At 37.0% G+C, this 12,688-nt stretch overlaps 1 protein-coding gene across 6 annotated transcripts in view; it reads right to left on the reverse strand.

The window, feature by feature from the left end:
- COPB1 (COPI coat complex subunit beta 1) overlaps positions 1 to 12,688 on the reverse strand; it is a 38,734-nt gene that overhangs the window by 6,395 nt on the left and 19,651 nt on the right. For all 6 annotated transcript variants that reach the window (XM_054725120.1, XM_054725119.1, XM_054725122.1 and 3 more), the window contains 6 exons: positions 8,646 to 8,873; positions 8,335 to 8,514; positions 3,355 to 3,499; positions 1,963 to 2,082; positions 1,249 to 1,394; positions 548 to 637 (listed from right to left, as the gene is read on the reverse strand). In XM_054725120.1, coding sequence (XP_054581095.1) covers positions 548 to 637; positions 1,249 to 1,394; positions 1,963 to 2,082; positions 3,355 to 3,499; positions 8,335 to 8,514; positions 8,646 to 8,873 — 909 coding nt within the window. The remainder of the gene's footprint in view (positions 1 to 547; positions 638 to 1,248; positions 1,395 to 1,962; positions 2,083 to 3,354; positions 3,500 to 8,334; positions 8,515 to 8,645; positions 8,874 to 12,688) is intronic.

The raw sequence follows: 12,688 nt of genomic DNA on the forward strand, positions 1-12,688 counted from the left end.
AAAGCCAACAGAAGACACCACAAACATTTTCTAATTGCGTATTAAAAACTATTTTGGAAAAAGCCTTTAGCTGAAAGGGAGAAGATTGAAATGAAAAACTAATTTGACTGTTCAGTTAGGTCACTGCACTAGGAACAAGCTGGCTGCTATGTTCCAGTGGAGCAGGGGTGGGGAACGTCTGGCCCGTGGGCCTTATCATTGGGTCAGGCCCTGCCAAGGCATTAGACCAACGCATTAGGAGTGAGTCAATTAAATGTCTGACCACATAAAGCAGGCTAATTTTTAAGTTGATAATTCTGTATAGCCCACGAATGATGTTATAAAGATCCAAATGGCCCTTGGCAGAAAAAAGGTTCCCTACCCCTGCAGTAGAGAAAGGTAAGTAGATTCATACTGTCTATGGGATAACTTCTTTTAGCTAGTCCAGAATGAAACTGCTTTTCTCATGCTGAATAACAACAAAAATACACTAGAGGTTCTTATACAAGAAAGCCAATAATCTACCATACTACTCTCTATCAGATTTCAGGTCTCAGTCCAATCTTACCTTCTCTGGAGTGAGGCATTTCATGTTGGTTGACTTTAATATGTGTTGTAAATAGTCATTTAAATCAATTATATTTGTGTTAACTGTCACCTGTACAGAAAGAGAAAAAAGTCAAGGAGATTATAATTCTTACAATGAGAAAAGTTGTGAATTTCTTATGTTGGGGTTGAGAAACAATCACTCATATGTCATATGAGAATGTTTTTCTAAGTATTTAGTGGGAAGGATAGACAACAAAAAAGTAAATGACATGTACAAAACCTAGCAAACTATAGGATGGTATCAGAATTTTTAGATACAGATTACTTCATAGGAAATTAACATATTGCATAAAATATTTGTAATAAAAATCAGGACTCAAAGAAAGTTGCGCAGTAAGCCACTGACTTTGCAAAGTCTCTTTCGGACACTGGATTCAATTATAACTTAATATTCATACATACAAGAAATGGAATATTGTCTATAATGTCGATCAATCATTCAGCTTAATTGTAGAACTGCTACTGTCGCCAATTTACAATAGCAACTTAAACTAACTTGCATGACTTTCAATTAAAGCTAATTTGCAAGAAGAGATATTGAAAAACTTTGCTTCTCACATCTGACACCTTTTAATGGGATTAATTTTATAGGAGAATCCCTCAACATTAGCTAAAAAGAAACAAAGATAAGGAGTTCAAGCAAATCTCCCTAAGACTAACTTTGTTTTCCCATTCAAATTCGGCCCACATCTGACGGAATTCAGCATCAGTGCAAGTTGCAGGCTGGATGTAGTCCATGATGTCAATGTGAATATCACTGAGGACCACACAATTTCTGTCACTTGCTGCTCCAGAGACATCATAAACTGCAATACACATACATAAAACGATCCCAAATCACCAAAGGCAAATTTTAATTTAAATAGTTTCAATATTTCCAAATAATGATTATGGTATTAGTAAATATTACATAATGCTTATTGTACATTGCTTTAGTCTAAATACTGTACAAATATCACCTGCTTAACATTCACATCAAGGCTTTGTTATAATATTACTTTCCATCTTTTGGATGAGGAGACAAAAACAAAAAGAAGTTGCTCAAGGTCACAGCTAATAAATGGTGGGAGCCAAAAAACTCAGATGCTGTATTAGGCACACTAGGAAAATATACAAGTAGTAACGCCACATTGCATTGTAATTATATATTTCTTTAATTCCTCCTTCTGCTTGACAGTTTCTTGAGGACAACGACTTCATCTGGTTCATTTCTGTATATCCAAAACATAGAACAATGCTTAGTACCTCAGCAGGTGCTTCGTATATGAATGCATGAATGGATTCAGGTTCTGTCCTTAAGAAATGTCAAACAGCTATTCATTACAGAAATTCTTTAACAAAAATATTCAAACATCACATGCTGTAATTTCTTACCTATGTTACCAAATATTATTCCATTTTCTGTTGATGCTACTTTAACATTAGCTTTAATATTTGCAAAATCATGAGGAGCAAGAGTCAAAGGAGATGGCTTTTCCACAAGTTTTAGATCCCCTGAAAAAAATTTAGACAGTTAATAAGACATATATAAATCTTTCAAATCACAAAACCTTAGCATGTATACAGCTTTATGGTTTCTAGCAAAGTAAGAAACAAGAGAAGGGTTATGATTCAAATATTATGAGGACAAAATAAAGAAATCATTTAACACATTATTCATTTCAATATGCACATTTTCTTTTAAAAGGTAATATGCTTCTCAGGATAATTCTATATTTAATTCGTGTGTGTGTGTGTGTGTGTGTGTGTGTGTGTGTGTGTGTGTGTACTGTGGGCATATCATTTTATGTCACTGAATGAATACAACTTCTCAAAAAGTTTGTCATATACTATAAACTCCATTACAAAGAAAAGATAAAACTCTGCAGAAAGATGTAAATTCTTAGAAACATAGTTCTTTATATAAACATCAAGCTATGCTGAGGGCAGAAGTCTATTTTCCTTTGATATCTTCAAGTCCTTTAACTCTTGTTTAAGCCATATGGAATTTCCTAGGGGCACTGCAATGTTCCTGTATACAATTTATATTTCCCAACTTCAAGGCCAGATGTAGAAGTGGTCAAAGTCTGATTCATGTGTCTTCAGTAAGAAAAATGAAAGACATCTCAAATTGCTAAATATAATAATGATATATTACTCTGGCCACATATGGTATATATTGATTATAGACTCAGAAAACACCTAGGTCTGTACTAAGGGAATTAAAAATTTAACTTGGTCAATCTGTAACTTAAATAGTTCTTATTTATATCTAGAAAAACTGATATTTATAATTGAGCTCAGTGAATAAACTTATTTGGATATACCAAGAGCATAAGAAAATAATACCACAGAGGTACAGAAAACTGGAGACTAAATATTAAATGTAAAACTAAATCTTGATTAAAATGTCACAAATGGCTCGAGAATTTTTTTTTTTTTTAATTCCTCACCCCAGGATATTTTTCCATGGATTTTTTAGAGAGTGGAAGAGAGAGGGAAAGACAGAGAGAAATATTGATGTGAGAGAAACACATCAATTGGTTGCCTCCTGCATGCGCCCTGACCAGGGCCCAGGCTGGAAAGGAGCCTGCAACCGAAAGGTAGGTGCCCTTGACCTGAATCAAACCTGGGACCCTTCGGTCCACAAGCTGACGCTCTATCCACTGAGCCAACTGGCTAGGGCTCAAGAGAATTCTTATACTAGAACTTGTACACATCCCTTAATAATCTGTCATAATGGCTTACTATAAATATCCTTCCTTTATGGTAAGTAAATTTCCTCACCTAGAGTAGCTAACTCTAACGTGCAGTTCTGTAAAGTATCACTGGTTTGGTTCACGACAAGCACATCTAGGACGATATCATACTGGTTGACATGAACATAAGCTTCTGCGTATACAGGATCTGAGAAACCTGTCAATTGGGTGACCTGTCAAACAAAAACAAAGAGATAATCAATGACTGAGAAAATTTAGCCAAACATATCCTGGCCAAATGACTAAGTCTGTTAGGTAATTAACAGATATGCTTAGATTAGACAAGTCATTTTGAAACGGGCATAATAAAATTATTTTGTCATGGAGACATGGTAAATCAAAACGGGGACATTAGAAATAACAAAGCCTACTCTCAATAGTAGAAAGAAATTAAATATGTCTAGCAAATACATTAACCATCCAACTTAGGAGTTAAATCCCTCACTGTCTAAACTCACTAGATGTTCTCCAAAATTCAAGAACCCAATAAAATTCAGATCATGTGGCAGTCCCTGCTACACAAGCTCAGGAACTAAATAAATAGATTGTATAGCAAGACATGCTTGTACAGTAATTCCATGAAGATAAAATTGTGTGTTTTCCTCAAAATTGTTAAAAAACCATCTACAATATAGCAGTTTTAAGACATAATATTGTCATCAAAAACATGGACAACAAAAGAAAAAAATAGGTAAATTGGACTATATTAAAATTAAAAACTTTTTAATTTTGATTTTATTGATTTGAGAGAGAGGAAGGAGGAGGGAGAGATAGAAACATCAATGATGAGAGAGAACCATAGAGCAGCTGCCTCCTGCATGCCCCCTACTGGGGATCAAGCACGCAACCCAGGCATGTGCCCTGACCAGGAATCGAACTGGTGACCTCTTGGTTCATGAGTCGATACTCAACCACTGAGCAACACCGGCTGGGAAAAATTAAAAACTGTTATGCATCAAAAGGCACTATTTATAACAGAGGAAAAGACAATTCACAGAATGAGAGACAAGTGTATGCAAATCATATATTTATGAGGGTCTTGCATTCCGAATATATACGAACTCCATTAGTTCAACACAAATAACCAAATTAAAAAATGAACAAAAAACTTGAATAGGCATTTCTCCAAAGTAGATAAACAAATGGCTGATAAGCACATGGAAAAAAAATGGCAAATATCACTAGTCATTACGGAAATTAAAATAAAAACCACAATTAGATACCAATTCATACCCACTAGGATGGCTACTATTAAGAAGAAAAAGAAAAGTGTTGGCAAGAATGTGGAGAACCCTTGCGTACTGGAATGTAAAACAGTGCAGCTGCTATGTAAAACAGTATGGCGATTCCTCAAAAAATTAAAGCAAAATTACTATATGATCCATTGATTCCACTTCTGGTTATAACCCAAAAGAAATGAAAGCATTTGTAAACTCATGTCCATAGCAGCATTATTCAAAATAGCCAAAAAAGTGAAAGCAACCCAAGTGTCCATTAACAGATGAATGGATAAACAAAATGTAGTATATATTCACAATGGAATACTTACTCCTCCTTAAAAATAATATTCTGAAATATGCTACAGCATGGATGAATTTTCTTGAAGACATCAGGCTAAATAAGTTAATCACAAAAGGACAAATATTACATGATGAGCAGTCAAATTCATAGAGATAGAAAGTTGAATGGTGACTGCCAGAGGCTGAGGGGAGAGGGAATTGGGATGGGGGGAGGGTTAATATTTAATGGATTTTACAAGTTGAAAAAAGTTCCGGGAATGGATGGCAATAATGGCTGCACAATAATATGAACATACTTAATGCCACTGAACTACACACTTAAAAATAGTTAAGATGGTAAATTTGATGTTAATATAAATTGTACACAATTTTTAAAAATAAAAGTTTTAAGATAAAGGGATTAAATTAGATCAATGATTTGTAAATTTATGTATTTTGAGTATAGGACAGTTTTCCTAATAAATCCTGTATAGAACTCAATATATTAAGAATATAGTCCTAATACACTGTCTAAAATAAAGAATATACAGAGTAGACCACCGCACCCGAAGAGTCAAACCAAAGATCTGGAATATGAGGAAGAAAAAAACACCCAACCAGAGAGGCGGAAAGAAAGAAGAATTCAAAAGTGTGAGGATAGCATAAGGAGCCTCCGGGATGGCTTTAAGCGTACTAATATCCGAATTTTTGGGGTGCCAGAAGAGAGAGAGCAAGATACTGAAAACCTATTTGAAGAAATAATGATAGAAAACTTCCCCCACCTGGTGAAAGAAATAGACTTACAAGTTCAGGAAGCACACAGAACCCCAAACAAGAGGAATCCAAAGAGGACCACACCAAGACATATCATAATTAAAATGCCAAGGGCAAAAGACAAAGAGAGAATCTTACAAGCAGCAAGAGAAAAACAGTTAGTTACCTACAAGGGAGCACCCATACGACTGTCAGCTGATTTCTCAACAGAAACTATGCAGGCCAGACGGGAATGGCAAGAAATATTCAAAGTGATGAATAGCAAGAACCTACAACCAAGACTACTCTACCCAGCAAAGTTATCATTCAGAATTGAAGGGCAGATAAAGAGCTTCACAGATAAGAAAAAGCTAAAGGAGTTCATCACCACCAAACCAGTATTATATGAAATGCTGAAAGGTATTCTTTAAAAAGAGGAAAAAGAAGAAAAAAGTAAAGATAAAAATTATGAACAACAAATACATATCTATCAACAAGTGATTCTAAAAATCAAGTGAATTCAAAATATGAGGAACAGAATAAACTAGTGAACATAATAGAATCAGAGGCATAGAATGGGAGTGGATTGATAATTCTCAGGGGGAAAGGGGTGTCCGTGTGGGGGGTATGGGAAGAGACTGGACAAAAATCATACACCTATGGATAAGGACAATGGGGGGGAGGGAACTGGGTGATGGGGAGATATGAGGGGAAAAAGGAGAAACAATTGTAATAATCTGAACAATAAAGATTTATTAAAAAAAAAAAAAAAAAGAATATAGTCCTAGCCAGTTTGGGTCAATGGATAGAGCATCGGCCTGTGAACTGAAGGGTCCCAGGTTCAATTCCGGTCAAAGGCACATGCCCAAGTTGCAGGCTTGATCCCCACCCAGCAGGGGGTGTGCAGGAGGCAGCCGATCAATGATTCTCCCCCATCGTTGATGTTTCTATCTCTTCTCTCCCTCTCCCTTCCTCTCTGAAATCAATAAAAATATATTTTTTTAAAAAAGAATATAAAAGTAGAGTTGCCCTGTTAAAAGCAATAGGACATAGGAAAAGCTGATGGCAAGGATATGGAGGAAGTGGCCAGAGCCCTGGCCTTTAAAGCTTTAGTTTAGCTCCAAGGATCTCCCAGCTCTATATATTGCACTATGCACCCACAACTGGAAAAAGTTATACAATCATCTACTGGATTTATGTATAATAATAAAAGAGCAATATGCTAATTAGACCGGACGTCCTTCCAGACATCCTTCTGTCCTTCTGGACGAAGCCTGGGCTGAAAGGGGAGCCTAGGTCCTGGGTGCCTGCCAGCAGCCAGAGGGAAGCCCGGGTCCTGGGTGCCTGCTGGCGGCCAGAGGGAAGGCCAGGTCCTGAGTGCCAGAGGGAAGCCAGTGCTGGCAGCTGGGAGAAGGAAGACCCACTCTTGCACGAATTTCGTGCATTGGGCCTCTAGAAGTACTATAATAGTAGAGTACTTTATCAGCTTCTGAATTTCAATCTTGTTTAACAAACCTATCAATCACAATGATTTGACAAAAACTGATGCTATATAACAAGGATGTCAAATTCATGGCCCGTGGGCCGCATGCGGCACAGCCCCACCCACAACAAATATTTTTGCAGCCCAGCCAATATAAGAAATGTTTTAATAAAAATTTTGTAACTTAATTTTTAGAATATCCTGTTATACGTAATCCTATCTAATAATAGACAAATACGCAAATTGACCACATCTTCGCTACGCCCAAGCCACGCCCGCCAGCCAAGCCACGCCCACCAACCAATCAGGACGAATATGCAAATTACCCCAACAAAGATGGTGGCTAATTTGCATATCAAGACAGCATAGAAAGAAGCCAAGAGCTGCAGAAGGGAGCAAAGCTGCAGAGAAGCAAGCAAGCCAGGGGGAGGAGAAGGGAGGAGCGGAGGCGGGGCTGGGGGAGAAGGAAGTTGAGCAGGCGGGGCCGGGGGAGAAGGGAGGAGCGGAGGCGGGGCCGGGGGAGAAGGGAGGAGCGGAGGCGGGGCCAGGGGAGAAGGAAGGAGAGCGGGCTGGCGGAAAAGTTAGAAAAGCAGGGGGGCTGGTGGAGAACTCGGGGCGGGGGACAAGGGAGGAGAGCAGGCAGGGCGGGGTAGAGTGCAGCAGGAAACTCTATTGCAGTATTTTTCCTGCAACGGGAACGCTAGTTATTAATAACGAACTACAACGTTCGTTAATGACTGATTCCCTTACACGCCTTACATGCAGGCACACCATTTCTCTCCACTAATACTAGCAGCGAATATTTTAGCAGCTGACTACCACATCATTAGTCTTGTACTGATTTGTTTGGTGTGTGCAACAGGAAATATTTTGCTTTCAGAGAAGAAGAAAAAAAAAAAGGTTTAGTTGTGTTACACTTATTGATTTGCAGTTATTCAGTGTCTGGTAAGTTAATGTTCAAGAAAAAATATTAATTTTTATTAAAATGTTCTATTATTTTATGTTAACGATGACTCATTTATTTCAGCCCTTGTAGTCAGCATGTCTCTATCGAAATAAACCTACGTTTCTATGAAAATTGAAGCTTTTGTTTTTTTGCAGCCCACATAAACTTAAACCTTGTTTATTTGGCCCGTGTTAGCCTTTGAGTTTGACATGCCTGCTGTATAACTTATTTTTCTTTTAAAAACCAGGGGGACCAGCAACTTCCTAATTACTACTTTCTTTAATAGCCAATTTAAATAACTTACCAGTGTATTTGACATTTTGTTACCTTGTTAAGTTTAGATGCCAGGGGATCTGCTGCCTCTTTCCTCTGTGTGTTACCCATTGCAGCCAGCAAACTCAGTTGAAACTGATCTTCCTTGCAATTCATTTCATTCTTAGCAGTTAGTTGCATGAAGGAAATGGGGTCATCAGGCTGTACTGTCACATTCCTCTTTTCAGATTCTTTCTGTGTTGAGAAAACAAACACATTTCTCTTTAATTGGAAAGAAAGATAGCTTTTTGTACGCCTTTATGAGGACTGAATTAAAAAAAACAAAGCCACCAAGGACTTTTATGGCTTTGTCATATATACCTTACCTTTTGGGATAATTTCTCTTCTTCTAGTTTAGCAGATAACATGTGTGAAAGGGATTGTCTGCATTCCTTATTGAAAATGTCATTCATTAAAGGCGAACATTCAGACAAGACCTTGAGGCACAGGGAAATTCGATCTACATCATCATCTGTAATTGGCTTCTTAGGAAGAGAGGATTTTCCCAAATGAAGGACCGTGGCCATAAGCAACATAGCCTCAGCGACAAAAGACTAGAAAAGTAGAGAAATGGATTATTTATCATCTTGTTTCTGTAATTGCAATAATGTTACTTTATATAACTCACAATCTAATAAATAAAACTTTCACTTCACTTGAATAATATTTCAAATCTTTTGGATTTTATCTCCATCTTTTTTGCATCCTACTTTTTCCTTTCTATGCTAGCTGCTACCCTCTAAAACCTTCATTAAGCCCCAACTAAAAGACAGCAACCGCTTTTTAACTGTCTTGCCTTACTCTAACTCCCTGACATGCCAATGCTTTCTTTTTAAAATTCCAACAATAGAAAAGTTAAAAGAATGATACATTTCACAAATAGTTAACTTTCTGCCATATTTGCTTTCTGATTTTACTCATATATGTGCACTTATTTTTTTAGGTAAACATATGAAAGTAAGATTCTTCACCTCCTAAGTACTAAGTAATAAGAGAATCAGAACAGCTTCCTATATAACTGTTATATCATTATCACTCCTGAGAAATGTAACAATCCCAAAATATATCTACTATATACTCTAAATTGAAATAAATCTCTCTAATCTCACAAAAGGTTTTCATTGTTTTTTTTAAATCCTGGATCAGCTTCATACATTTTATTTAGTTGTTATTCTCCGTAGTCCCTTTGAATCTAGACCAGTCCCCTGGCTTTTTGTATTGTTTTCCATCCCAATGAGTTTTTCATTTATTGTTTGATTTTCAAGAGAGAGAGGAAGAAAGGGGGGCAGGAAGGGGAAGAGGGAGAGACATCAATTTGTTGTTCCATTTATTGGTTGATTCTTGTAGGTGCCCTGACTGAGGATTGAACCTATAGCCTTGGCATATCGAGACGATGTTCTAACCAACTGAGCTACCTGGCCAGGTACACAATAACTTTTAAAAAGAGCCCAGGCCAGTTTTTTATAAAATGCTCCCCACTCTTGGTTAGATAACAGACAGGTGATATTTTCTATTTCTTTTGTATTGCATCAGGAGGCACATATGTTAGGTTGTCCCATTATTGGAGACACTAAGTATGATCACCTGGTGCTGCTATCTTAATCCTTATTGTATGTACACCAATTACTTCACTCTACATGTGAATACCTTCAATGACTTCCCTGGGCCTTCATATTGAAGTCCATATGACTTAGCCTGCTATTCAAAGTCTTCCACAAAGTGGATCCAAAGTAATTTTCAATCTTATTTAGCATTAACCTGACACATGCTCTGTCATTGCCAAATTGTCTTTAGCTAAGTACTGATTTGCACACATACATGAAAAAACTATCAGAAGCCTTGGGAAAGAAGCTGAAAAATAAGTATAATAATCCTCTGATCCTGGATACTGTCACCAGAGGAGAGGAAAGAGGAGAGAAGAGAAAAAAATAGAAGCACAAGCAAAGTAAAGATGAAGAAAACCACACAAAGCCATATCCTGACTAAATTACTGAAACCTGGTGATAAGGGGAAAAAATCTAAAATCTGCCAGAGAAAACAGGACACATTCCATGCATAGGCATGAGAATGACAATGGCTTCTTTGAGAATACCAGAAGACAATGGAGCAACATCTTGATGGTACTAAAAGAAAAAAATTCTTAACAGAAATCTATACCTACAAAGATATCTTTCAAAAATAAAGTAGGCCTTTTCAGACAAACAAAAACTAAGAAAATTCACTACCAACATACCTGCGTTACAAGAAAAACCTAAGCAAATTCTTTAGGCAAAGTTATATAATACAAAGAGAAACTCAGCTCTACACAAAAAAATGAAGAGCAATGGAAAATGCATAAATGAAGGAGAGCTAGTGTGATGATAAACAACCAAACTTCTACCAAATGCAGCAAACTTCATGAACCAGATATGTTACCAGAAACCTGGCTCTCTCAGATATCAGCAAATGCTCTCCCAACCTGCAGAACTGAAGCAGCCTTTCTATTAGAGAAAACCAAATTGGACCCAGAGACACAGAATCCTGGAGACTTTTAAAAAGCATAATTTAAATAATAGATGATTATTCTGTGACAAGCCCTGAAAAAATAAATAATGGCCCACAGAGTTGCAAAATAAATTACTGCCCATAAATCTAAATAAACAGATAAAAAAGAGATAATACACCTTGTAATTTGCCTGATCCTCTAAATAGCATTAATGGCTCTTATAATGATGAAAGTTTAAAAAAAATCCTTTGAAAATCCCAAGTCTAAAATGAAAATGTCTAATTATATGTTGGCATAAGTAAATGAAGAAATCTAATGGACTGTTATGCAGCTATTAAATATTATAATTATTACTAGAGGCCTGGTGCACAAGATTCGTGAGGGACCCAGGGGGGTCCCTCAGCCCAGCCTGCAGCCTATCTCAGTCCGGGAGCCCTCGGGGGATGTCCGACTGACAGCTTAGGCCTGCTCCCCCAGGGAGCGAGTGGGCCTAAGCTGTCAGTGGGACAATCTTAGTGCTGCCGCAGAGGTGGGTGAGGCTCCCGCTGCGCTCACCAGCTGTGAGCCTGGCTTCTGGCTGAGCGGTGCTCCCTGTGTGGGAGCACACTGACCACCGGGGGCAGCTCCTGCATTAAGCATCTGCCCCCTGGTGGTCAGTGCACATCATAGCAACCAGTTGTTCTGCCGTTTGGTCGATTTGCATATCAGCCTTTTATTATATAGGATGATTAGGAAGGGTTTAGAATAAATGGGAAAATGTTATAATGTTAGGTGAAAGTGTGGTATTATAAAATTCGAAATTATCACACTAGAGGAAAAAGGGTTTCACAGATAAAAGCCATATTAAACTCTTTCTGGAGAAAGGAAGAATTTTTGTTACTATATCTGGTAACGAAATTCCATCTTTTGATATTTCTATCTCCACCACAATATTAACAAGATTTGTACTTTAGTGCTTAACTAGGAGTAATATTTTTCTTATTAGTTATTACTTCCTATTTCTTTTAGCAATGTGAAAAAAAGAAATGAACAAAAATAAAACCATTCACATGGGAAGTATGTGGGTAAATATAAGACTTTTTCTCATTTAAAAAAATCTTTAAAAGAAAATTGACTATTTACAGCAGGAGAACAGATAAACAGAAGAATATTATATGGATAGCCTTAAAAAGGAAGGAAATTCTGATACATGCTATCATATGGATAAAGCTTGAAGACATCACGCTAAGCAAAATAAGCCAGTTACAAAAGGACAAATATTATATGATTCCATTATATGAGGTATACAGAATAGGCAAATTCAGAGAGGAAGAAAGTAGAAGAGTGGTTGCCTATGGCTGGGAAGGAGGTATGGGGAAATATTATTTATTGGGTACCCTTTTAGTTCAGGATGATAAAAAGTTTTGGAAATGGAAAGTGGTAATGGCTGCTCAACAGTGTGAATGCTCTTAATGCCACTGAACTGTACACTTGAAAATAGTTAAAATGGTTAATTTCACATTATGTATATTTTACCATAAAAGAAAAATATCCAAAAAATGGGGGCATCTAGGAAGGTAATTGAACTTTTGCCCTGTTCCCAACTCTCAACTTATTACTATTAGCTAAGTATGCCCTCTCCCTACCTAAGTCTGGACTCCAGATAAATAAGAAATGGTTGGGAAAAACAAAACAGTGCATACATATAAAAGAGATAACTATTTAATGCAAAAATAATAAAAATGCCAAAAATGCAGCATAGGATAATATGACATGTAAAAATAAAATGTACAATAGTAGTACAAAGGATGGTAGTAGGGGTTGGGGGAATGGAAGTATATTATTTTAAATGAACACACAGTCATAATGGTCAGAAGCTAGGATGAAGGTTATGACTATAGAAAC

This window comes from Eptesicus fuscus, chromosome 13, assembly GCF_027574615.1.
Source record: "Eptesicus fuscus isolate TK198812 chromosome 13, DD_ASM_mEF_20220401, whole genome shotgun sequence".
NCBI classification, from domain to species: Eukaryota; Metazoa; Chordata; class Mammalia; order Chiroptera; family Vespertilionidae; genus Eptesicus; species Eptesicus fuscus.